This window comes from Frankliniella occidentalis, unplaced genomic scaffold (assembly GCF_000697945.3).
Source record: "Frankliniella occidentalis isolate FOCC.00 unplaced genomic scaffold, Focc_3.1 Scaffold194, whole genome shotgun sequence".
In the NCBI taxonomy this organism is placed as follows: Eukaryota; Metazoa; Arthropoda; class Insecta; order Thysanoptera; family Thripidae; genus Frankliniella; species Frankliniella occidentalis.
This window is the reverse complement of record NW_026267320.1, coordinates 547,353-570,370: the sequence shown is the minus strand read 5'-3', so window position 1 is coordinate 570,370 and position 23,018 is coordinate 547,353. Positions and strand designations below refer to the sequence as shown.

Genomic DNA, 23,018 nt, shown 5'->3' with positions numbered 1-23,018 from the left:
CCATCCCCCCTCCGGACGCGAGACAGAGCACGTCCCTCGGACACGCCAGGCCTCGGGCCACGCTGCTGGGGACGATATTGAATGTGCCAAACACGCTCACGTCGACGTCCGCTTACGTTTCAGAGGCGGGGACCAGAAGAGAAAAGAATAGAAATGAGCTGCTGCGCTGCCTGCGCTGCCTGCGCTAAAACGTTGTGTTTCTCCTCTTTGCAAGCTGAGGGTCGCAAAGAATTTTTGAAACTTTCTTTTCTGTAACCCCCCTCCCCCCTCTCTTAAAAACAGGGAGGGTTGCTGACTTGCTGTTCAAAAAGATAGGGAAACTTCCCGTAGGTTCCCCTCAGTAAATGCGAAGGGTTTGGAATTTCGCTTCGCAAGGTTTTAATAGTGTAGATACGATTATACTTTTTCTTGGCGCAAACGAAGGGACAGATTACGATCAGTGCGTTCGTGTTGCAGCTGACTGGGACCCGTGGCTCATCCGCTTCCTCGTCGGCGGCAAGAACTCGCTCCAGCGCGCCAAGGAGTACCTCGAGAAGTACTGCACGTCACGCGCCCGCAACCCGGACCTATTCACGCAGCAGCCATCGCCCGTCGTCGAGCAGCTTTTCGTCCTCATGTGAGTAGGGTGGGCCGCTGGGCCGCGCTCGGCTCGCTGTCGTTACTTTTACACAATATGTAGACTCACTCACCGTGCCTGATGTGCTTGCAGCAAGTCCGGCGTGCTGCCCATGGTGACGCCGCAGGGCACGAGGATGGTCATGTCACGCTTCACCAAGGAGCTGGGCGAGGACGCCTCCAAGATGGACTGGGGCGTGTACTTCAAGCTTTCGTGCCACATGGTGGAGCTGTTCCTGGCCTCGGAAGGCCACCCTGTAGACGCCGAGATCTGCGTCGACCTGGAACATTACAGCGTGTCCCTCAGCAATTCGTTTGTCGCCAATCTCAGCATGTTCAAGCAACTCATCGAAGTGACACAGGGCTCGGTGCCGCTGCACTACAAGGTCGTGCACCTGCTCAACGCACCGGCCATCATCAAGACCGTCATCGCCATGGTCCGACCCTTCCTCAAGGACAAGTTGGGAGAACGAGTCAGTGCTTTATTATTACCATTTATCAAGATGCTATAATCTTATGCTTAGGGTTCAGATTAAATAATAAACGCTTTTCAGATTATTGTCCACGAGAACAACGAGAGCTTCGAGAAATGCGTCCACAAAGCGTGCCTGCCTTCGGACTACGGCGGTCAGTCCGGCAAGACCCTCGCTCAGATGTGCGGTAAGAGAGATGTTCAGCCTATTCTTCTCCATACAAACGACGCGACAGCCTCTAATCCACGTCCATTGCCGTTCCAGACGACTGGCACCTCATTATCCACAGCAACATGCCTTGGTTCAACGCGCGACAGAAGCGGCTGGCGGCCGACGAGACCAAGCGGGTGGGCGGCAAGCCGAGGCAGGACGACTTCGGTGTCGAGGGCTCCTTCCGGAAGCTCACCGTGGACTGAGGGATGCACTGAGTATTTCAATGACAACAATAATGACGCATGGAAACAACTGAGGGTTGGGTGACCTACCACTCAGATAATGGGCTGGCTTTGGAATGCTACAAAATGAGTAGCTCCAGTTTCCACCATCTTTCCCTCCTTTGCTTCCGGTTGAACAGCAGGTGTGTGGACAAGTTAGCCAAAGACTGACAAAAAAAATATTGAACAAATATTTAGTACTCTGGGAAAATATCAGAGAACCTGCATCTAGAAACGTGGCAAAAAAACTTTGTCTCTTTCCATTTGTAAATTTGTTTAGAAGTTGATGAAAGCCACAAATAGTTTTTGTGTGTCTCCTTAGGACTAGGGCTCGACTAGGACTACATTGTACATATTTCACATTCTTCAAAGATTTTATAATTTAGTGAATATGAACATGTTTTTGTACATTCAGTAAAACAAATAAGGTAAATAAAATCATACCATCTTTTACTTGTTCTTTACCATCCCACCTGCACCTGGTTGGTGATATCAAGAATGAGTGTTGTTCGCAGTGCAGTGTAACACCTAAAATGTTTCCACTTTCATCTCAGAACACACACTTACTGACATGCAATTTACCACTCTCAAATGTAATATCTGGTTTCGATTTCAAAAATGAACTTTTCACTTCGGGTTCAATAGTATTTTTGAGAGAATTTTCTGAATGTTACCACAAGTAACAGAAATTAGTCAGGAATACATCAAACTGACATAATTTTGACCTCATAGTTGGGCCTCGGCCTCAGGGGCTATCGAGCCCGCCTGTATGGACCACAAGGTGACAAGTTCGTATACCACCTGCAGCCAGCACATTGAGTGAAAGTGTTTCCTTTCTGCCTACTGTTATTAAGAATTGTCACATCATATACACTGCCAGGCCAACGAGCAACTAAGTCCATAAACCCAAGGTTGTTGTTGCATATTGCCTGATACTTAAATGAAAAGTAACGCTTTCAACATCTCTAGTACTCAGCATCCTCACCCCAGGTGAGCGGATTTCTATGTGAGTGCAATAAATAGCACAAATAACTTGAGGAAATCTTGCAATAGCATGAAAGGCATCAACAGTCTCCTGCTTTTCTAGTTCAATTCTTGGAAAATAAATTAACTGCCGATAAAGTTCTGCTATTGCACGTGATACTCGATGAATGATGGGGACTCACCCACTCCACCCACTGAAGTTTCCAGCAGCTATTTGATTGCAACCTGTGGCATAGTACTGTATCTCAGGGCTTGAAGGAGCTGGTTTACAGGAGATACAGAAATTCCTGTAATTCCAAAGTACACAACTGACTTATTACGGTCTGTAATAAATAACAATTAGAATAGGAAATCACTACTCACTTTTCCCCCAGAAACTCTAGTTTATGTTCAGTAAGTTCCAACACATATTTTCGACATTCTGAAACTTCTAACAAGATCAACTTCCTCAAGGTCTTCAAAGCGATTCTCCCGGTCGCGAATAAATCTAGGTCTTCTTTAGGGTTCACATTCTACATCATCACTGTCACTTTCCAGACACAAGTCAACAGCAAATTGTAAAATGGAATCCATATTCTCCTGTGACAATTCAGAGTGTTTGGACGACTGTCACTAACTGTTAACGAGATAACTGGCCAAAAAAGTGTCAGTTACATTGAACAGCCCGTTTACAAACTTTTGAGGGTTGTTTGTGTAAGTGGTGAAATGTAAATAGAGGTTAACGCAGTTAACTTTACCGCGCTTCGCTAACGTAACGAGTCGTGCAAATAACTCAATGGTGGTTATTTGACCGACCCACCTCGTGCAAATATCCACTCGCTGCAGCGCGATCTGGTGGTCGCCGTGTGAAAGCGGTTCCAGTCAAAACAAACCTCCGAAGAACTTAACCTTACAAAATTAAACAAGATGAGTTCGTTTGGAAGTGAAATTGAACGGCTTCGTCAGCATTTTAAATCCCACAGTAAAGTAAAGGAGTACCAGGCACATTCCGCGAAAGTTCATTCGGTCGGATGGAGCTGCGATGGGCGAAGACTCGCCTCAGGTTCCTTTGACAAAACAGTGTCCATCTTTACTTTCGACAGGGAGCGACTGGTAAGCCGGTTAAAGTTCTTTGATTTGTAATTTAGTAAGTTTTTTCACTGTGTTATCAGTTATTAATCTCCTCAGAAGTTGATTCTGCCATATGGTCTCATGAAGATATTGTTTACTCCATTTACCGTGAAGTTCTACGGGATGTTTGTCACGAACTGCTATTATTGTTTTATTATTTTTAGGGTAAGGATTTCACATTCCGTGGCCATAGTGGGAGTGTTGATCAACTTTGTTGGCATGCTTCAAATCCCGACCTTCTTGCTACTGCCAGTGGAGATAAAAGTGCCAGAATTTGGGATGCCAGAACCCAGAAGTGTGCTGCAACCATCAACACCAAAGGTGCAGTATCGTATCTACTAGTTTTAAGCCGACCCTTCTGCTCTGTTTCCTATGCTGTCTTGTTCGGCATTTCTTAATCTCATTTGAACATTTTTTTTCTTTGAGCAGGAGAGAATATCAATATAACTTGGGCACCTGATGGTCAAACAATAGCTGTTGGTAACAAGGAAGACTTGGTAACATTTATTGATGCTCGTACTCACAAAGTAAAATCCGAACAGCAATTCGACTTTGAAGTCAACGAAATATCCTGGAATAAAACAAGTGACCTGTTTTTCTTAACTAATGGTCAAGGATGTATTTATATATTAGGGTAAGTTATTTATGATTGCCATAAAAGATGCCTTTTAGTTTGCAAGGTTTAAATCAAAATTTTTCTTCTGTTTCAGCTACCCCGAATTAGAATTACAGCATGTATTGAAAGCTCATCCTGGAACTTGTATATGCATTGAATTTGACCCCACAGGAAGATATTTTGCCACAGGCTCTGCTGACACATTAGTGTCTTTGTGGGATGTTGAAGAACTTGCTTGTTTAAGAACGTTCTCTAGGTAATACTGTCATTGGAGCTTGAAGCTAGATTTAGTGTGCTGTCTCCTGCATCAAAGAACCAATTGATTTATGAACTTAATTTACAGGTTGGATTGGCCTGTGAGAACAATAACATTTAGCCATGATGGAAAACTGCTTGCTTCAGCATCGGAGGACTTATTGATTGATATTGGTGAGGTTGAAACAGGTCTTAAGGTATGTGTTTAACAAGCCTAAAGTTCTTAAAACGTTGTCATGTTATATGTGCTGTATGTGCCCTAGAGTATGAATGGTAACTTTCTATTGCAGGTTTGTGACATACCAGTAGAGGCCGCTACATTCACTGTTGCTTGGCATCCGAGTCAATACCTTTTAGCTTTTGCTTGTGACGACAAGGATACCTATGATAGGAAACATGATGCAGGAATACTGAAAGTATATGGATTTTCCTCTGATTGATACTTAGGAACAGTTTTGAGGATCTACAACAATAAATCTTGCATTCTTTTTTTAAGAATAAAATTTACTTTGAATTTAGTTCATACAAAATATTAAAAAAATTAACTCCATGTCTCTGTTTGATATTTACCTTCTCTCTCCATTTTATCAAGAAAATCAGTTGCTGCATCTATGTTAAATCCTCCAACTGATACTAAGGAATCCCTTATGGCCTCTCGTACACTGGTTGGCATATTGTTTGAATTTCCAGCCACAAAAACATATCCCCCGGATTTCAAGATTTTCCAGATAATATCTTGATGCCTCAAAATGATATGCTGCACGTACCTGTAATTAATGGTCTTTTATATAAAATTTGAAATTTAACAGTTACTGTGAAGTTACTTTTCCAGCTTTTCTCACATTTTTTCTTCCTGATCTCGGGAAAAGGCACAACTGAAACTGAGTTCCCCATTTTCCTGCAGAGATAACCACTCATCGGAAAAATGAAAATCTCCTTCTCTATTTCTACATCCGAAGTAAAGATGTAGACTGTTTGCATTAGCAGTACCCTCCACATGGCGTGTCTGTATGTAGCTTCGGAATGGAGCAACTCCAGTTCCTGGTCCTACCATCACAATTGGAATATCCTATAACAGGTTTAATGACAAATCAGATTCTTCAACAAAAGGGCATCATTTGTTAAATTAACATCAATGTTACCTCATTGATGGGGAAACGGAGAGAGCCCTTCTGGAGCCAAACATATATTAAGTTATTTGGCTTCAGTGAAGCAAGCCAATTGGAACACAAACCTAATCTTGGTTTCATTAGTTTAGTTTTGTACTTAACAACAGCAACAAGAATATGCAACTCTTGCTTGTGTGCCTGTACATTTAAAAGATATAAAAGTACATTAGATTACTTTTTCATTACTATGAAATTGAGCTGAAGGCATACTGATGAACACTTACTGTGGGAGATGAGGCAATTGAAAAGGAACGTGGCCTAATAGGTGAAAATAGTTCAAATAAGAGTTGGTAAGGAATGTTTGATACAGCATGTGGAAAATCAGCCAACAACTCAAGTATGGTTCGGCGTGGACGATTTAGATAGTCATACATCATTTCTTGGCCTTCACTACTGGCCATCTCTAAAAGCTTTTCTTTTTCAAGGTCATTAGGAGTTACCTCAGCCAATATTTGCAACATGAAACGACGAGGTATAGCCTGTAAGAGAGTGTACGAATAAATTTTAATTCTAGATTACCAAACACAAAAAATGTCTCATCAACAGTAAAATTGAAGATGAACTTTTGAAGTATAGTTACTGACATTCAAGTCCCAATAGTACGTGGCAAGATTAATTAGGCTTTGAGGGGATTGGAGGGGTTCTGGAACAGGCATATCCTCATCAATTTGGGTGATTTTAAAAACTGTCTCAGGTGTCAACTTTGAACCTGCACTTTGAGCATCTTCTCCTGTCAGTAGAGCCATCAGTGTTTCCACATTTTCTGGTAGATTCTGGGGTCGAACCAATAAAACATCCCCAGGAGTATATGTAATCCCTTCAGGAAGATTACTCAATGAAATCAGTCGTACATCCTAGGAGAGATCAAACTACCTGTAGTCTTCAGTGGTACAATAATACCGAACAATTGACAAGTACAAAACCTACTTGGAAATGGTCAGGTTTAGTAGTGCGAATATTCTCTTTTACAACAACTGGAAAAGAACGATTTTTTTGTGAAATCGGAGGGAGTGCTGGTAAGAAACCTGTATTCTCTATTGTGATGTTCCATCTATAAAAAATATTAGATTAAATGTGTGTGTTTTTCACTAGATATATTTTTGACAAAGATTGTACATATGAGTACCTTGGAGAAATTTTTATGTCAGAAGAAATTGGAAGCCCCTGAGGTATGGGTAGTTCTACAAGTAAAGTCTCCCAAAGCTGTGCAATCCAAGGATCAACTACAGCATCAGCACCCAGATCATGCTGGTCATCAGCTAAACCCAGAGAGGCCATAGGAATGGCACCTAAGTTCAAAAGACGCCTGTACAATTTTTTAGCAGCATAGTTGAACTTGGCGTAGGAAGAATCACCCAGACCCAAAACGGCAAACCTAATTTACAACCAAAGCAAAAAATAGTTTTGAGACAACTTTCAGTAAAAGCTTTTAAAAAGGAGTTTGGAGAAAGCAACACCTACTTTATGGATCTTAGAGAGTTTGATGGTAGACCTTTCCTTAAAAGAAATTTCCAGAATATTTTCATATTATCAGGCTCTTCACCCTGGCCTGTGGTTGAACACACAAAGACGACGTACTGTTCTTGAATTAATTGAGAAATAGAGTAGTCATCCATGGCTTGTACAGGACCTGTTAGGTGGTATCTAAATGGAAAATAGCAAATGTAATGCAATGAAACAATTGACAAAGCTTGACAGTAAAATATCAAAATGCATTGTGTCAACTATACCGTTTGGCTTCTCGCCATATTCTTTCAGACACATCTTGTGCTGTTCCTGTTTGACTTCCATACAGAATCAGCAGTCTTCTGGAAACCATCTTTAAGAGAGTAGATTTCTCTACAGGTGGCTAAACATACAATCACAGGAAAAGAAGAAAGAATTTAACTAAGGATGCATAATTCCAAGTTAATGACTCATTTTCATTTCCATAAAAGCAAAAGAAGTGTTTCAACGTACCTGTAAAACGTCCAAAGCTAATTAAGCTAATTGCGAAGGCTGCAGGCAGCGTTTCCAGGTATGTCACCCTTTTAATTCTCATCCAAGTTTAAATTAAGAAGACTTTTTTTTCTATTTTGACGGTCTACGGCCAGACAGGTTAAGCGACCGTAGCAGACATCTCCAGGATAGTCAACCACAGTCACACTTCATTATTAAAAATATCTGTGACATATGTGATTGTCTAGGAACAGTATTTCTTGCTTATTCAGTTTTAAAGCTTTTTCTGAAAATGAATTTTGTCTAAAATTTCTCGTTTGCCGGCGCTTACCGAAAAGGGAATGAACAGAATATCGAGAAAGTTGGCATTCTGACAGGGAAAACAAGTAAATACGAAAGTCTCCTGCCTTGAGCGTGTGCTGTGTGACCATCTTTATTTTTGTTCTAGTTCTAGATTTTCGTTTCTCATTATGATTTTACGTAACATGTTAACATGTCACATGCAAGCAAGTATTTGTGTCCTTGAATTGTGATGCCTGTCTCTCAGTATGAGCTTACAAGAGGTAAGTCCTACTTGTCACGCTCGTTCGCCCTGCTAAGTAACCCATAAAGGTGGTTCATAGGGCTCCTCTAACCTACAGGCATGTGTAGTTGTGTGTGCGTTTGAGCTAGCTGTTATTATGTAAGTTTCATTTAGACTTGGTTTTGACCCTATAAACTGTCCAAAAAAAATTAATTCAACTGCACTTTTTATCAACGTTTTTTAACAACTTATTATCTTACACATCCTTATTATTTTTAAGTCAGCACTGTTTTGTTAGAGCAGCGCATTATGAACTCCTCGAGCATGACAGTTCTCAATTGAAGCTATTATTTCTGTATACAACGATATTCTATAGTTCATCCTTTAATACTTTTGTCTCTCTGTTTGGTGTAAAACTGACAGTATCTGAGTCACTAATTGCTGTCATCCGCTCTGATTTTGGTTTTCCGTCTGCAGCAGGGTCAGCGTCATCCAGTATAATCCTTGAGGAATGAATTCTGTAAAATAGTTACGGATTGTTTATAAAATTGACAGGAAATACTGCTTATGGTTCACAGATGGCATTGGGATTAAACTATACCTCTCTGACTTTAAATCCGTGGCAACTTTGTAGTCCTTGGGCTTAGTGAAATCACACTCCAATGTGAAGGCAGCATCCCCAGGCATTATCAGCTCATCATCATACTGAATCACAATTGTATTCGAGTACAGGTTGTTTTCCTGCAAGTTTAATTGGTGTAGTGTGAGTTGCATCGAAATCCTTTGTAGTTCTCAACCTCTGCTCGGACCTACATTCTTTGTGTTGCACCGCGTGAAGGGCAGGCTGAGGGTGAAGTTGCGGCCGCCGCGCGCGTCAAGGAAGCACGGCTTCTCCTGGCTGTGGAAGGCCCCCCGGGTGTAGAGCACGCCGTCAAAGTCGTCCTCCATCTCCACCTCGACCAGCATGTGGTCCGCGGCGCAGCGCAGGCCGACCCGCCGGTACCCCTCGAGCGTGGGGCCGATGTCCATCGAGTCAGTCAGGTCGCTCTCCCAGTTCTGCCATTCCGGCTCATCGGCTGCGCCTGTGAACGCGAGACGGAGATGACGCCAGGGTGACACACGGCAGAGGCTCCTCCTCCTCGTCGGGCGGGCGCTCTGGCATTCCCCCTCGAGGCGCGTACTCACCGGAAGGTCTCAGTAGCGCCAGTACCGCCAACGATAGAATAAAAATGACGTTCTGCGACATCATCATATCCGGGCGGGCGGACACTGCGCCGTGGGCGCCGCGCGACAGACGGGCGGACAGCCTTCCCCCTCTCTCCCGGGCGCTCCTCCGCGGGGCGAGGCGTCGTTGACCGCCTCCCAGCAGTTTGCCGGCGTTGCTAACTGGTAACTCGGCAGAGGCTGCAGTCGGCTGCACCCGGGCACCGAGCTGCGGGCACAAGACACCTGTTGAACACGGACACCGTGGGCGGGGCAGCAAAGGGTGCCATTGAACAGCGCGGGGCTCGGCCTCACTAATCAAATGTTCAACTTTAATAATCACCCCTGTGATTAGGTGAACCCGGTCGCACCGGCGTGTACACCGACACTAGGAAGTGTTCAGCAGAGGAGGTTAAAGGTTTAACATTTGGTTCATAAGGTGCCTGCCCACGAAGCCAGAAGTATTCTTTGTCTCCTCTGACTCCATCTCAAGACACCATGCATATTGCTTAGACTCCTTCGCAGATTGAATTCCCTCGGCGGATGGGGTCTAGAACGGGGACTCGAAATGACGCTCATGTCAAACGCCAAACCCAGGCAGTTCCTTCCTGGCCTGGACGTGCCGTGCCGTGCCGAGCCCGGCTTGACTCGACTCCACATCAACAGACGACTTATTGTATTCGGCTGCAGCAGTATTTCCGTCTTGTCCACAGATCTGGAAGTGTTAGAAGCGAATATCACGAAGAACCGACAAACCTAAAGTAGTAGACGAGCTCCACAAGCAAGACGGACGTGGACGATGTGCAGCAGCAGTAGTAGACCTCGCTGGCGGAGCTCTGCTTGCCCTCGTGGCGCCGAGCCCAGGTGAGCACGCCACTCCAGAGCTTCCAGCAGACGCCCAGCAGACGCCGCTCGGGGTCACTGCCCCATGCCCCCCCCCCTTCCCCTCCTCGCCCCTTCCCCTTCCCCGGCCTCCCTCTTCCTCTTCCCTCCCATCTCCCGCCGACTAGGTGATCCTTGTTAGTGAGCGCCGTTCTCTGCGTCTTTACGGCTTTAAGAAGCGTTTTCCCAAGTCTTGCTATCGGCACGTGTAGAGTGCAAGACTTTTCGGGGCGCGGAAGAAATAAGGGCAGGTGGGAGGCTGCGGGGCAAACCACAGCTGGGTGGCGGTAGAGATAACAAGAGCAAACTTTCTTCCAAGGTTAGCCTGTATGATACGTCAAATGCCAATAGTGCTGGTGGGGAAAAAAGTTGTTTTATTGCCCCTTGAATGCGTTGCTGCTGAGCTAAGACAACAGATTCATCTGTTCTGACCCGAATCCGAGAGCACACTTTTTGCCTTTAGTTCCTCACAAGATACGATCATCCAGAAAACATGCGCATCATTCGCGGTTGCGGACCCGCGAAGCTTAGCTTCAGCCTCTGTCAGCTCTCATAGCGCCTGGTGGGTAGGCAATATCTTACGTGCAGTACATGCGGGTATTGCGGGTTGGCCTACCCTGAGCCCCGCAGGCGCCCGAAGCCCCCGAAACTTGCCGGAATGAATCTGAGAAAAGCGGGCGTACTTTCTGGACTGTCCTTAAGATGTGGGGTAAGTAAAAGCACCCACAGAACGACAGAACCCATAAACAGCCGTGATTACAGCGCGCTCATTTGATATAGCACCTTATTCAAACCGTGAGTCATAAACCGTTGATACAGATCTGTGCCGACAGACAGCCAAGCTCTTATCTGTTGCAGCTTATTACTTTTCGAATTCAAACCTACCAAGGACATGCCTCTGAACATAATTGTTTACCCCAATGACATGGCCGGACCCAACTCTATCACCAGCTGATGAAGTGATAAAGACCAGACACTCGATGTGACGCAACTTGTTTCTTTTCCTATCTGTAAATAAAATAAACAAATACGTAACCGGGCGTTTGTGCGTGGGCGTTCGCATCGGCAGGATCCAGGCCAGGCCGGGCGCATATGGTGCAAACTCGTTCGGGCGAATCAAGAAGACATTGCCGAGGACAGATTCATGCCGTCGGCGACATTTGACTCGCGGGAAGGGAAAAGTGGGGGGGGGGAGGGGGGGAGGGAGAGCGGGCGCGCGTTCTAGAGAGGCTTGACAGATATCGAAGCGGAGAGCGCCTTCAGAGTGGCGGTCCCAGCCGGGTCGAGAGGAGTGCGCCCGGTGCTATCGCCCTGACTCTACTCGTCAACCTCACTTCTCTTCTTCGCGGGGCCAGCGCTGGATTGGGATGGTGAGGACTTCGGCGCGCGCGTGTGTGTGTGCGCGCGCGCGCATCCTCCACCACCGAGCGCCCGCCGGCCTGCGAATGCAGTCCCGCTGCGCGCTGGAGTCCGCGGGTCGCCTACCTACCCTGGCCCCGGCAAGTGTCCCGTGGTTGTCACCGGGCGCCTCGCTTGTTCCAGGCCGAGCCTCTCGGGCGGCAGGACCAGCCGTGGGCTGGACCCCCGAGGACGGACGCGCCGACGCCAGATGACGACTCGGGCGTCGCGAAGGAGAACCGGCGCCATGGCGGGTGCTGGCTGGTGCGCGGCCTGCGCTCCGTTTCCGTCGAGCCCGTCCTCTTCGCCTACATGTTCGCCTTCATGTTCACGTCCGTGGTGGAGCAGTCGTTTTACGTGGACCGCGCCTGCCGCGTGCACCTCAACTACTCGGACCACATTTGTAGCCACATCCAGGACCCCACCTTCAAGGAGGAACAGAACCGCGTTCAGGTGCGGAACGACAGGACGTCGACATCATCAAAGTTCTCAAAATGTAAAACCACCCAGGTGCGTGGTAATTGTTCCTCCCGTTGCAGGTTGAAGTGTCATCCTTCCACCAGTACAACGGAATCGTGTCCAACGTGGTCCCTTTCCTCCTCGCACCGTTCCTCGGCTCGTGGAGTGACCGGCGCGGCCGCAAGATCCCCCTGCTGATGGGGCTGGCCGGGCAGACCTACTACTTCGCCATGTTCACCCTGGTGACCATGCAGCGTAAGGCCCTCGCCCTCCTGTAGCCCGTGTGTCCAGTCGCATCGCCGTCGCGTACCTGACTTTTCCTTCTGCTGCAGCGACGTGGCGCTTGGAGATGGTGCTGGGCTTGGCGAGCTTCCCCGCAGCGCTGACGGGCACCAACCTCGCCATCTTCGCCGCAGCCTTCAGCTACATGGCGGACATCACCAGCACGGCGGACCGCACCCTGCGAATCGCCATCCTGGACGGCACCTACCTCGCCTCCATGCCGACCGGCATCGCGCTCGGTGAGGCTCAAAAACTACCCTCATGAAGTAGAACGTGTGGGACTCGTACCTGTCCCCCGCCCCGCGGTTACACATGGGACATGAGTTCAACTCTATCTCGTGGGTTTTCAGGGTCTTTCGTGTTCTCGTCTGTCGTGAATAAGTCTTACACCTGGATGTTCGCCATAAGCACTTGCATTTTGGCATGTGCACTTCTCTACAGTTGTGTTCGACTTAAATGGCGAACTGCAGATTCACAAAGGTCACTGAAAGGAGGTGAGTGTCACATTCAATCTTATTGTCTCAATCATCCCTGTTACATGTGGCTCATAAATTCTTTTGATATGTCTAATAATTTTGTAAATTAATTAATTAATTTGCTTTCTGTTGCAGTTAATATCTGCTCTGATTTCTTTGATTGGAAGCATGTCACAGAATCCATTAGAGCCGTTATACGACCTAGAGTCAACCACGGTCGTCTATACCTTGTCTTAATAATATTATCAATGGGACTTTACACTTTCCAACGAAGTAAGTTGACTTAAAAATGAAACATAACTTACGCTACTTTCTTTAAGTGGAAACAATTACAATCTTATCAAATTTTTAGATGAGCGTCAAATGTCTTATTTATATACTCAGAAGAAATTCGGTTGGACTCAATCTGAATATAGTAATTTCCGCACATTTCAGACAGCTTTTTATGTTGTGGGTAAGTAGGATAGGTTTCCAAACTACATATTATCCAATTGTAAATGGCTATTTATTTGGGTATTTTAAAATTTCTTGACAGTTACATTTTTGGGAGCTCCATCACTTACAAAGCTATGTGGTCTTAAGGATTCTGTTATTGTTCTAATGGGAGCCCCAGCTCATGCAATTGCAAGAGTTGTTTTTGCTGTAGCTGAAGTACCATGGATTTTTTATCTGGGTAAGCCACAAGGATTTTATGTCAATAAAATACAAAATATGTCAACTTTAGTTCTTTAGTTAATTGACTTGCTACTAGGTGCCGCTGTTTCTTCTCTTGGTCCCACTGTGGCTCCTGTTCTTCGGTCAATGACTTCAAAGGTAGTCTCCATTGAAGAGAGAGGTAAAAATTTTTTCCAGTTTTGTCTCTGTGTATAGAGTTAAGGTAATATCTTTTCCTTAATATTTCCAATTTTGTTCACCTATTCCAGGGAAAATATTTGCTATCTTAACAGTGGCAGACAGTGCTGTGCCTCTTGTATCTACTGTTATTTACAGCCAAGTCTACAATGCTACTGTGGAAGTATACCCTGCTGCAATTTATTGGGTTACAGTTGCATCAATGGCGCTAGTGTTTATTTTCATATTGTGAGTAACTACAATTTGCTCCTTCCAATTTATTTCATACCTTCATCTCTACTGTGCCTATTACTTATTACACAAAATTCCCACAACTTCTAGATTTGTACATCTTTCTATGAAGAGGACGTTGTCTTCAGATATTCAGACATTACACACCGAAGAAAAGTGAAGTACCTATTTTGGGATTGAGAATATTTTGATATAAGTTGCAGTACAATGCAGCACTATTTTTTTTAAAGCTGCTCTATGGGTCTATTATGTGTACTTAATTGTTAAAATTGAACTTAAGTTTAGAAACATTTGACCAGGAAAGTATGGAAGACTTATTGTAGATATTTTTGTGTGTTGTATGTGTGTGATAGTTAAATCCTTCATAAAGCAGCTGAACATGTTCATTCCCACTCTTTTCTTGTATTGTAAGTTATGATTTGTTATTGCATGTTTGAAGAGTATTATGTTTTTTAGGCTTTATTGTTTTAATTTTTAATCTCATACATGTTACTAGATTATGAGTTCTGTAGAGGGGTTTTACAAGTATTTTTAAGGTCTACAAAAATCAAATTTTTACTTAATCATTGTGTATTAGACTGTCTTCATGTACATTTTCTCATTGCTCACAAATAGTTATAAAGATTTAACAATTTAAAAATATTAAAAATAAAATTAATTGTTAAGAACATAAAATATCAACTACAGTACTTATTAAAATTTAAAAGATGCCAAAAACTGACCTCCAAAAATTAAAATCTTACAATGATATATCTCAAGATCATCATCACAGATAAAGCTTAGGTTTCTTTTTCTTGGGAATATTAACTTTACTAGCACTGCTCTGTATTTTTGGAGTGTCTACTGCCACTGAATCAACATCACATTTACTTTTAGAGTTTACTTCACTATCAAAATCACCACTTTTTAAATCTTTGAGTTTACTTTTGGGGTTTGGTAGGGAACTACATGATGGAGGGTCAGGAAGACTTTCTGCTGTTTCATTACTTGAAGGACAACTAGAATGAGACAGTACATTAAGGACACCTACAGGATTTACCATTCCTTGAGATGGTTTACATGTATTTTGCGAGTAGCATTTGCTCAAAAAAACATCTTTTGAAAAAGGTTGAGTTTTAACAACAGTACGTGCCAAAATTGCTCCTTCTAGTTTGTACTGACTTATTTCTAAGTCTTTCTTCTCCAAGGATTGGCAAAGAAGGTTTTGTCGTACAACCAGCTCTTCCGCTATCAGAAGAATAGGCAAAGTCACTTCCTTATAAAATGTTTGGGGTGTGTCGGTCCTTAAATTAATGTGTAACTTCAGTGCTAGACCACCCATTGTGGTTTTGAACTTAAATTCGATTTTGTCTTCTAACGTAACCATTTCAAAAGATGATTGAGAACGTTCTCCATTTCCTTCCGACAAGCAATCTTTTATCATCTTGTGAATGATACTACTATCATCGCACTCCATCACAGGATTTTGCTCTCTAAAGAGCTTTAGGATTTCATCATCACTTCTCTCAGTAATCCAGACATTCACAAAATCCGATGCAACAATTTTAACAACACCCACGTAGCAGATAGTTCTGATGACATATGTTTTTCCTTCATGTTGAATCTGATGCCATCCAGAGAGAGAATGCATGTTGCTTTGATAATCTGTTTTGAATGAGAAGACTTAAATAATACTCATGTAAAATAATAATGCAAATTTGTTTACATTTGAATGTGCAGAAAACCAACATACCTTGGGGCATTTACACGATTATACGATGGATGGCCTCACGTGACATCTATTAATGCACCAATTAACGAGATCAGGTGTACGGAAAGTGCAAGGATAAAGTTAAAATTTGAACTCAGTTACAATAACAGATAACGATAACAATCACAACATCTCTCCCGTCGACTGCACTCGTATCTGCTTGAAAAATTTTTCATAGTTACGATTAGAGCTTAGTGCCATCTCCGATAGGTGGCGCTGATGGCACGATGTTTAAATCGTGAGCGGGAGACGGCGAATGACGGACCGCGAGGGAAGTACCGTATGTAAAGAGCTACGATCTTGCGTTTAGTTAGCGGGGTGCTGTGGGGTGCTACGGGGTCCTAGGGGGTCCTGAGCTGTCGGGAACGGCGGTGAGGCTCCGACTTCTCCCTGCTGTACTGTTTGTTCCAGCGAATCTTGTTGAGTTCTCCCCTACTCCTTATTATGAACCACTTCTAGCTCCGTCAAAAATTCGTGTTGTTTTCGTTGATTGATGTCTTTGGTCTTACGTCTTACACGAACAAGCTGTTGATAATTTCGGTAATGTAGTCCTTAGTGAAAATAGAGGTGTGGCTGGAAGTAATAATATTGATGTGAACTCATCGATAATTCTTCAACTTGAAAGCTGTACGATTCAAGGGGCAAGCCAAATGTTTCAAGGTGCTAACAAATTACTCCCTGAAGGAATGTGTATTGGTATGTCCCAATTAAGCATTGTTACCTCAGATGGTGTTGTGTCATACATGACTGCAGCATCTGCTGACAGTGCCCTTCCTGAAGCAAATGAAGTGGCATCAGCTCTTCCTCAAACTTCTCATGGTAAGATTAGTGCTACATTAATACAAATTCAAATTTTAAACTGCTTGTTCTTAGAGAAATTATTTGTTGAAGGCTGTGGAGAAGTAAATTTCAAGGAATCTCGTATTGTTACATCTGAAGCCACAATTTCTCAAGATGATCCTAGCAATCTAGAACTTCACTCAGCCAAAATAAAACGAGGCCGTATAACAAGAAGGCATGCAACAAGTGCGGACCGAAGAAGAATATTGAAGATGTATATACGTGATAAAGCTCTTCAATGAAGTATTTACTAGATAATGCAAGTGTTGCCATTGGCCTACATATATGCTGTATTCTTCCTACAAACTTGAATACTTCTTTCAAAATGATACAGTAGTCACATTTACTAATTAATGGTTCTGTATTGTCAGCACCTTGATCTTGCTCTTAGAGTGTTTGCCCTACAGCCCCGTCAAGACTGAGTCAAAACTTACCGAATATAAGAGCAATGTAGAATCACAAAAATACATCTGTGTCTGTCTTCATTTTCCACTACTTGAAATTATGGTATCTGGCATGCTGGAGAAATGCCGGCAGAGACCAAACGATGTCATATTTATGAGAGTTATCAGTGACCAGTGATGATGGGTAATTATCCAGCTGGAAGAACAAATGTCAATAATATTATAGAGAAATATATGGATCAGTTGCAACAAATTTTATTTATTTCAACAACTTCTACTTGACTTGCATTTGTAAATCGACTACTTTTCCATTGCTGAACATTCTTGATATAATTTTATCAATTGTGGTTTCCACAAACATTAATATAATAATGTACAATCGCAATATGAACGTAGACACATTGTAAATTGTTGAACCTTGAATCACTTAAATAAGACATGGCAAATCCTAACTTTCTATCTCTTCCTTGAAATAGAGAAATCTTTTCAGTATCCTGTGTTTTCATATTTTGCCTAAAAATTGTGATCATAATAATTTTTTCAAATAAGGAATTCTGGAAAATAAAAACGGTCATCACAGTTTATTACCCTTTCATGTAAGCAGTTAAATACTTGTAAGAGAAAAAAAACACATGAGCTTTTGTCTGTAAGAACATCATACAATTACCTATATTAACCATAATCATTTTGTCCTCTGATTGGGGAGATACCAGAGGGATACAAAATAAGGCAATCACAGAACTTAGTCCCCACTCAATCAGGCTACACTATTTTGGTCTTTTCTACATCTTTGCATAAAAGACAAATAAAAATTTCTTCACTGAGTCAAATTGATCTTACTGCCACTTCTGCCAGTATAACTAATTCATAGAAGTAAAAAAGAAGAAAAAAAATTGACTGGGCAGTGAGAGTGAGGCATTGCCCTGCTCACTGCATGTACATTAGTTTATTTTGAGATTTGTTTTTTATGGGTTCAGGTACAAGCATGCCCAAGACAATGGCACCCGCTTCACAGACTATCTTCTTGAAACAGCCTTTTAATGACTATGACTCATATATCTATTCTGAGAAACTCGGGCACAAATAATAATGTAACTTTTAACAAAACTAATATTTTGTTGACCAATTGTTCTGTCTTGTTGCTTATTTGTTAGCAGTTCACTCCACTAATTGGTTTCCAACATGACCATAGAGATAAACAATTTATGTTATACACTATGCAGGACAGTGAATAAATGTTTGGCACATCCATGGAATTCCAGGTGCAGTGTGTTTTGTATAAATTGAACAACAGCTTAGCAGTTCAAGTAGTCAAACTTAAACAACTACAGCTTCTTTTGAAAAGACCAGGACATTGAGCATAAAAGAGCTGGCATGGGCAAAGCCCCTCTTCAAGTACAGACTGTACTTGCTCATGAAAAGTTGATAATCTATCATACGAAATGTGTCCAATACTTACATAAGGAGACACACTACTATTTATAAAAGCAAAGAACTATCAAATTTTAGTTGGTTGGTCTTCATAAACCCTTTTCATCTACATTAATCAAAACACACACAAATCACAAATTAAAATAGCTTACAGTATTTTTTCTATGATCTAGATCACAATGTATTACAGTTTGAGTTATAAATAAAGTTATCTAATTAAATACAACAATTACCACATTGCCACTTCTCGTCTGTCTTCTAGCCCTGCAGTACTGCGCCTGTAACAAATGTTAATAGTATTGCTTATCTCTTTAAAAACGCACAGCAAGTATGAAGTGAAAACATTGTGCGTTTATAATATCCTACCTTAAAGCTGGATGTGATGGGATTTTAATCTCCTGCTGCTCTGCTTCTTGTTGCAGCTGAGGTTGCGCCTGCTGCTGCAGTTGCTGCTGTTGCTGCTGTAAAAGTTTCTGTTCCTGGTGCTGTCTAAGCAGCGACGACTGCCGCTGTGGAGGCGGCAGGTTGCTGAACGAGACGCGCACACTGGACGCCGTGCTGGACGCCGAGTCCTGGGAGTCTGTGCGCCTGAACGCGGCCACCTGGGACAACAAGGCAGAGACAATTCCAGGTCCGGGCCAGTGTAGAGGGCAAAGGTCATGCACGCGGCGATGGCGGATGCATCGTAGTGACTTCCCAGTGCCCATTCAGTTGAAGCTAAATCTAGCGCTAGAACCTTACCCTGGGAGGCTGCAGCCGTGGCTGTCGGGGCTCACGCTGGAAGGGGTACCTCCACGGTGACTTGGGCGGGTCCAGCTCGAAGGCGTCGTTGTCCAGGCCCTGGCGCAGCTGCAACTGCAGCTGGAGCTGCCGCTGCTCCTCCTGCTGCTTGCTGTTCGTGTCGCGGCGCGAGAGCCTCCGCAGGATCCTGGAGCCGAAGGCGGAGGGGCGCTCGAGGCTCGGCTTGCCGCGGGACTCTTCGATGATGATGTGTCGATCGTACGGCGTGTCGTAGTCCACCTCGAGCACGGTGGAGAAGCGGTGCGGGAACAGCATGTCGAACACGGCGATCACGAGGCCAAAGAGGACGCTGAGCGCGCCGGCCGCCAGCACCAGCCAGAAGCACCAGCCCAGACTGAAGTTGAGCTCCGCGCCCTCGAAGCGCACCATGAGCTGCGTCCGGGGGAGCAGGCTCCAGTACACGGCGTCTGCGACCAGCATGAGGCTGCCCGTCCCGGCCAGGCAGTACGCGCCGTACCGCGGCACCACGATCAGCAGCAGGTTGGTCACACACCACGCCGCGAAGGAAGCCCTGGGGAAGGGAGAGAAGTCTGTCAGTCAGACAGGGTCCCTGACCGGGTGGGGACCAGCAGCGCACCCGTCTGCAGCACCACAAGGCCGTGACTCACCAGAGGAGGATGGCGCAGTAGTAGCCGGCGCGTCGATACTGGCCGCCCCATGAGAAGCCCTCCTGGCCGAGGGACAGCGCCTCGGCCACGGTGAGGAGCGGGAAGGGCAGCCCACGCACCAAGCCCTCCCGGTAGCCCTGCCGCATGTCGCCCGCGCCGCCCCAGGAGAAGCGCTCGTTGAAGTCGATGTCCTGAGCCTCGGTCTGGTTCACCTCGGGCAGCGCCCGGAGCGTGATGTTGACATGTTGCAAGCCGATGTAGGCGCCCACTTCGGCGCGCAGTCTCTCCTTGGAGAAGGCCCGGTAGGTCGCCGTCACTTGGTTCTTCGCCACGTGCCAGCTGGAGCCTTGGCACGTTACTGGAACGGATGAGAGTAGAATAAGTATAGCACCACGGGCTGCTGCTCAATCCCTGGGGTCCCAGCAGCCCGGCGTCCACAAGGCGAACTTCCCCGCCCCTGCAGAACGCCTGCGGAAGCCGCGCAGGCAGCCCCGCCCCCCCCGTGTGTGACGGGACAGCCTACCCCGCCCCTGCAGGACGCCTGCAGAAGCCGCGCAGGCAGCCCCGCGCCACCCGTGTCCGACGGGACAGCCTACACAGCCCCTGCAGGACGCCTGGCGACCGGGCCCAGCGCGGCGCAGCGCGCTATGCGGTTCGGTCAGCCCCCAGCCAAGCCGACGCGACACAGATAGTGTAAATGTCAGTGGAAACCTCCAGCCCAGGTCCGGAGGGGGTCGGCACGCGACCTCCGTGACCCCCGCCGGCCCCCCCGCGGGGCAGCGACCCATCATTTTCAACATCAGTGCTCACTTTTATGGAGCCGCGCTGGACCCAGGCGGGTCCAGGCGCGTCCCATCGCCCGCTGGTATGTTGTCAGTTACTCGCTAATTATCATAGAAACCGCCGCCTCCGCCGACGAGGAGTGCGTATGAAGCTGTCGCCGCAGCGTGAGGCGTCCTGGCCCTCCCCGATGACATAACTCATTAACATGTTTGCGGAGGGGCCCCGCCCGGTCCCGCCCCCGCCCCGCATGCGTACGGAGGACGGCCCGGCCCGCGCCTGGCGTGTGTGGCACTCGGCGAGACGCGTCGCGCGGCGGTTTGTCGACCGGGTCAGAGAAAGTCAACCGGCGCGGGGATGTGGGAAGGGCGTGCAGGCGGTTGCAGGACAGGGCACGCGGGCAGGGAGGAGAGCGCGAGAGGTTATTAGGTAAGGGCGCGAGCGCGCGCACACACACACACACACACACACACACACACACACACACACAAGCGCGGCGCATGCGGTACTTACCGAGTATTGCGGTACCGACGAACAAGCTGAAGGTGACGCTGCTGAATGTCGTGAACCTCTGCAACAGGACAAATACCCATTACAAAAGATATTTCCGCGGAAAGAGCAAGATAAATGCGATAATTTAAAGGATAGTTATCGTTATTATTTGTGTTCGTTTGTCCATTGAAGAACCGCATAGAGATACAGACCTCCTTGCGCACCCCCGGGAAGATGACGAGGAAGGCGATGAAGAGCGTCCCGGCGGCCAGGAAGAGGGCGGCCGTCGTGACGTCCCCGGTGACCGTCGTCCGGTTGGCATGGCTGTACAGCGTGGGCCCGCCATCAACCCGGGACAAGTCAAACCAGCCCTTCATGCCGCCTCCCTGTTACAAGAAAAACAGACATTTAGTCAGCAGTCGAAAAACAGACCCCCGGTTCCAAATTGCTCCATAACATTCCAAACAACAAAAGGTGCAGAAAACAAAAGACGGTTATAGGCGGTTTTAGTCATGTGAATCCAGTGATTTTGTATTCTCTTGTTTATGCCCCAAAGCCATAGGCCTTCATTTAGGGGATATATGCGTCCGAAATTGGCTTCAAGTTGGTTACAGCCAATCAAAATACCCCAAAACAAACGGCGTTCTGGCTGTTAGACCACTACTGACTTCACGGGGCTATACAAAGACCATGAGAGCGTACAGAAAATAGAGTGCGAAATGGCAGAACTTGCTGAGGCCGTAAGCCGCCTTGTTGTCGTTACCGAACGGCTGTTCCTGTATAGGGCGGTGGCGCGCGGCGGGTGTGCGACCGGCTTGGCGGCCGGCTCGACACTGATCCGCGTGGGCGGAGGTGGGGGGAGGGTGGGCCATATCGCCGCCGCCACCTCGCCGCCCGCATATCGACGACAAACTCGACATCGCGAAGACCGCAGCGGTCTAACGACCGTCACCTGGATCGCTATCGGGCGAGACCGAGTCCAATGCAACGCGACGCGTGTCGTGGTCGTGTGCGTGGGCGCGCCGCCTACAGCGCCGCCCGGCCGTGCTCGCGCCCGCCCTCGAGACGCGTGCGAGACGCGTGCGGAACGCGTGCGATTCGCGCTCCCGCGGCACTGGCCGTGTCGAGGGCCGGGCCCGGGCCGTCGCCGACGATAGCACGGCGAGCGAACGGCAGCGGCCGGTGTAACAGCCTCGGCAGCAGCACTGCCAACAATTCTGGCTCTTCTGGGTCCACAATCAAATTCTGTGGAGTGACAATGGGACTATTCATTTGTAAAAGTGGCGTTCCTAATAAGCTGCGCGCTTTATCTGTCGGGCCCTGCGCCCTACACGGTAAAAGCATTGTTTATTTTGAGGAGAAAGGGAAAGCATTGAGCAACTCTCATTTAATTTTAGGAGAAGCCCTCAGATTTTGAGGTCGTTCCATCAAATAATTGAGGGAAAATTCCTACTTCTCCGAACAGCAGGAGCAAGCTTATGTTAACGAGGGTCGTTTTAGCGCATTAGCCCATGTGAGGCACTAGTCATCCACTAGGTAATGAATGGCCCACACTAGCTAAAGTATAACGGTCTCACACTTAATTTAATTGTGTGGTAAAGAGCTCGGCGGCTAGTCTACGCGAGTAGCAGTGCCCCGGTGGCGCCGTGACCGAGGCGGGGGCGGCGGCGGTGGATGCTCGGCCGTGGCATGATCAGGTAGGCCCTGGGGGCGGTCGCTCAGCGGGCTCCGGCAGGCCGGCAGGGGGCGGACATGACACTGCACCGCCCGCTGGAAGGTCAGGAGCGGCGGGGCGGGGGAGGGGCATATCTCCCGCAGGGCAGCGTCACGACGCTCAGCCGGATACTCGAGAAAAATTCGACAAAAGCTTCGCCGCCTCGAGCGAGTCCACATTCTCTTTCAGCCCCCAGAAGTATTACTTCGGTTTAGCGGGAAGATCCGAAGCAGCGGCGTGAACGCGCGCACGGGTTGACGTCTTCTCCGGGGAGTGCTTGTTGTCGGGCCGGGGGGCA

At 46.5% G+C, this 23,018-nt stretch overlaps 8 protein-coding genes across 10 annotated transcripts in view; 4 read left to right on the top strand and 4 right to left on the bottom strand.

The window, feature by feature from the left end:
- Positions 1-329: 329 nt before the first annotated feature.
- Positions 330-1,975, top strand: LOC113210835 (alpha-tocopherol transfer protein-like). Its single transcript, XM_052272193.1, has 4 exons — positions 330-616; positions 710-1,088; positions 1,170-1,275; positions 1,353-1,975. The coding sequence occupies exons 1-4, from the start codon at positions 345-347 to the stop codon at positions 1,502-1,504; spliced, it is 909 nt and encodes a 302-aa protein (XP_052128153.1). The 5' UTR covers positions 330-344; the 3' UTR covers positions 1,505-1,975.
- Positions 1,976-3,334: 1,359 nt separating this feature from the next.
- On the top strand, positions 3,335-5,037 carry LOC113210844 (THO complex subunit 3). The gene is made up of 6 exons (XM_026429014.2): positions 3,335-3,598; positions 3,781-3,937; positions 4,046-4,250; positions 4,327-4,488; positions 4,576-4,684; positions 4,778-5,037. The coding sequence occupies exons 1-6, from the start codon at positions 3,413-3,415 to the stop codon at positions 4,925-4,927; spliced, it is 969 nt and encodes a 322-aa protein (XP_026284799.1). The 5' UTR covers positions 3,335-3,412; the 3' UTR covers positions 4,928-5,037.
- On the bottom strand, positions 4,971-7,783 carry LOC113210843 (NADPH-dependent diflavin oxidoreductase 1). Its single transcript, XM_026429013.2, has 10 exons — positions 7,616-7,783; positions 7,387-7,505; positions 7,118-7,300; positions 6,783-7,031; positions 6,584-6,707; positions 6,241-6,510; positions 5,881-6,135; positions 5,630-5,794; positions 5,330-5,556; positions 4,971-5,254 (listed from the first exon to the last, which is right to left on the bottom strand). Exons 2-10 carry the CDS (start codon positions 7,473-7,475, stop codon positions 5,029-5,031), a joined length of 1,788 nt encoding a protein of 595 aa, XP_026284798.1. The 5' UTR covers positions 7,476-7,505; positions 7,616-7,783; the 3' UTR covers positions 4,971-5,028.
- Positions 7,784-7,990: 207 nt separating this feature from the next.
- LOC113210824 (proton-coupled folate transporter) lies at positions 7,991-14,575 on the top strand. 2 transcript variants are annotated; one of them, XM_026428989.2, is made up of 11 exons: positions 7,991-8,157; positions 11,745-12,053; positions 12,140-12,314; positions 12,392-12,580; positions 12,692-12,835; positions 12,953-13,090; positions 13,170-13,271; positions 13,353-13,490; positions 13,569-13,652; positions 13,741-13,897; positions 13,991-14,575. In XM_026428989.2, exons 1-11 carry the CDS (start codon positions 8,143-8,145, stop codon positions 14,058-14,060), a joined length of 1,521 nt encoding a protein of 506 aa, XP_026284774.1. In that variant the 5' UTR covers positions 7,991-8,142; the 3' UTR covers positions 14,061-14,575. The 2 variants fall into 2 exon arrangements, with proteins under 2 accessions (XP_026284774.1, XP_026284775.1); XM_026428990.2 differs by lacking the exon at positions 7,991-8,157 and adding an exon at positions 11,427-11,572.
- LOC113210827 (uncharacterized) lies at positions 8,486-11,280 on the bottom strand. Of its 2 annotated transcripts, none has more exons than XM_052272194.1 (5): positions 11,239-11,280; positions 9,303-9,549; positions 8,931-9,199; positions 8,719-8,858; positions 8,486-8,635 (listed from the first exon to the last, which is right to left on the bottom strand). In XM_052272194.1, exons 1-5 carry the CDS (start codon positions 11,263-11,265, stop codon positions 8,488-8,490), a joined length of 831 nt encoding a protein of 276 aa, XP_052128154.1. In that variant the 5' UTR covers positions 11,266-11,280; the 3' UTR covers positions 8,486-8,487. The 2 variants fall into 2 exon arrangements, with proteins under 2 accessions (XP_052128154.1, XP_026284778.1); XM_026428993.2 differs by lacking the exon at positions 11,239-11,280 and adding an exon at positions 10,077-10,220.
- Positions 13,565-15,807, bottom strand: LOC113210826 (non-homologous end-joining factor 1-like). Its single transcript, XM_026428992.2, has 2 exons — positions 15,633-15,807; positions 13,565-15,544 (listed from the first exon to the last, which is right to left on the bottom strand). The coding sequence occupies exons 1-2, from the start codon at positions 15,640-15,642 to the stop codon at positions 14,667-14,669; spliced, it is 888 nt and encodes a 295-aa protein (XP_026284777.1). The 5' UTR covers positions 15,643-15,807; the 3' UTR covers positions 13,565-14,666.
- Positions 15,808-16,090: 283 nt separating this feature from the next.
- LOC113210828 (uncharacterized) lies at positions 16,091-17,143 on the top strand. Its single transcript, XM_052272195.1, has 3 exons — positions 16,091-16,190; positions 16,276-16,469; positions 16,542-17,143. The coding sequence occupies exons 2-3, from the start codon at positions 16,301-16,303 to the stop codon at positions 16,730-16,732; spliced, it is 360 nt and encodes a 119-aa protein (XP_052128155.1). The 5' UTR covers positions 16,091-16,190; positions 16,276-16,300; the 3' UTR covers positions 16,733-17,143.
- Positions 17,128-23,018, bottom strand: part of LOC113210825 (dual oxidase maturation factor 1) — an 8,525-nt gene continuing 2,634 nt past the window's right edge. The window contains exons 2-7 of the mRNA XM_052272192.1: positions 21,219-21,392; positions 21,028-21,085; positions 19,735-20,092; positions 19,067-19,637; positions 18,692-18,927; positions 17,128-18,603 (exon numbers count right to left, since the gene is read on the bottom strand). Coding sequence (XP_052128152.1) covers positions 18,555-18,603; positions 18,692-18,927; positions 19,067-19,637; positions 19,735-20,092; positions 21,028-21,085; positions 21,219-21,383 — 1,437 coding nt within the window. The 5' untranslated portion in view covers positions 21,384-21,392 and the 3' untranslated portion in view covers positions 17,128-18,554. The remainder of the gene's footprint in view (positions 18,604-18,691; positions 18,928-19,066; positions 19,638-19,734; positions 20,093-21,027; positions 21,086-21,218; positions 21,393-23,018) is intronic.

Bases quoted from the DNA above. Each gene is read 5' to 3' on its own strand.
- LOC113210844 (XM_026429014.2), top strand. From the start codon at position 3,413: ATGAGTTCGTTTGGAAGTGAAATTGAACGGCTTCGTCAGCATTTTAAA. The intron at 3,599-3,780 runs GTAAGCCGGTTA...TATTATTTTTAG, and splicing joins CTTTCGACAGGGAGCGACTG to GGTAAGGATTTCACATTCCG. The intron at 3,938-4,045 runs GTGCAGTATCGT...TTCTTTGAGCAG, and splicing joins TGCAACCATCAACACCAAAG to GAGAGAATATCAATATAACT.
- LOC113210824 (XM_026428989.2), top strand. The intron at 13,091-13,169 runs GTAAGTTGACTT...TCAAATTTTTAG, and splicing joins ACTTTACACTTTCCAACGAA to ATGAGCGTCAAATGTCTTAT. The intron at 13,491-13,568 runs GTAAGCCACAAG...ACTTGCTACTAG, and splicing joins ACCATGGATTTTTTATCTGG to GTGCCGCTGTTTCTTCTCTT.
- LOC113210827 (XM_052272194.1), bottom strand. From the start codon at position 11,265: ATGCGAACGCCCACGCACAAACGCCCG. The intron at 8,859-8,930 runs GTAGGTCCGAGC...TTAAACTTGCAG, and splicing joins CGCGGTGCAACACAAAGAAT to GAAAACAACCTGTACTCGAA. The intron at 8,636-8,718 runs GTATAGTTTAAT...ACTATTTTACAG, and splicing joins ACGGATTTAAAGTCAGAGAG to AATTCATTCCTCAAGGATTA.
- LOC113210843 (XM_026429013.2), bottom strand. From the start codon at position 7,475: ATGGTTTCCAGAAGACTGCTGATTCTGTATGGAAGTCAAACAGGAACA. The intron at 7,032-7,117 runs GTAGGTGTTGCT...GTTGTAAATTAG, and splicing joins AACTCTCTAAGATCCATAAA to GTTTGCCGTTTTGGGTCTGG. The intron at 6,708-6,782 runs GTACTCATATGT...TATTTTTTATAG, and splicing joins GACATAAAAATTTCTCCAAG to ATGGAACATCACAATAGAGA.
- LOC113210835 (XM_052272193.1), top strand. From the start codon at position 345: ATGCGAAGGGTTTGGAATTTCGCTTCGCAAGGTTTTAATAGTGTAGAT. The intron at 617-709 runs GTGAGTAGGGTG...ATGTGCTTGCAG, and splicing joins GAGCAGCTTTTCGTCCTCAT to CAAGTCCGGCGTGCTGCCCA. The intron at 1,089-1,169 runs GTCAGTGCTTTA...AACGCTTTTCAG, and splicing joins AGGACAAGTTGGGAGAACGA to ATTATTGTCCACGAGAACAA.
- LOC113210828 (XM_052272195.1), top strand. From the start codon at position 16,301: ATGTTTCAAGGTGCTAACAAATTACTCCCTGAAGGAATGTGTATTGGT. The intron at 16,470-16,541 runs GTAAGATTAGTG...TATTTGTTGAAG, and splicing joins TCTTCCTCAAACTTCTCATG to GCTGTGGAGAAGTAAATTTC.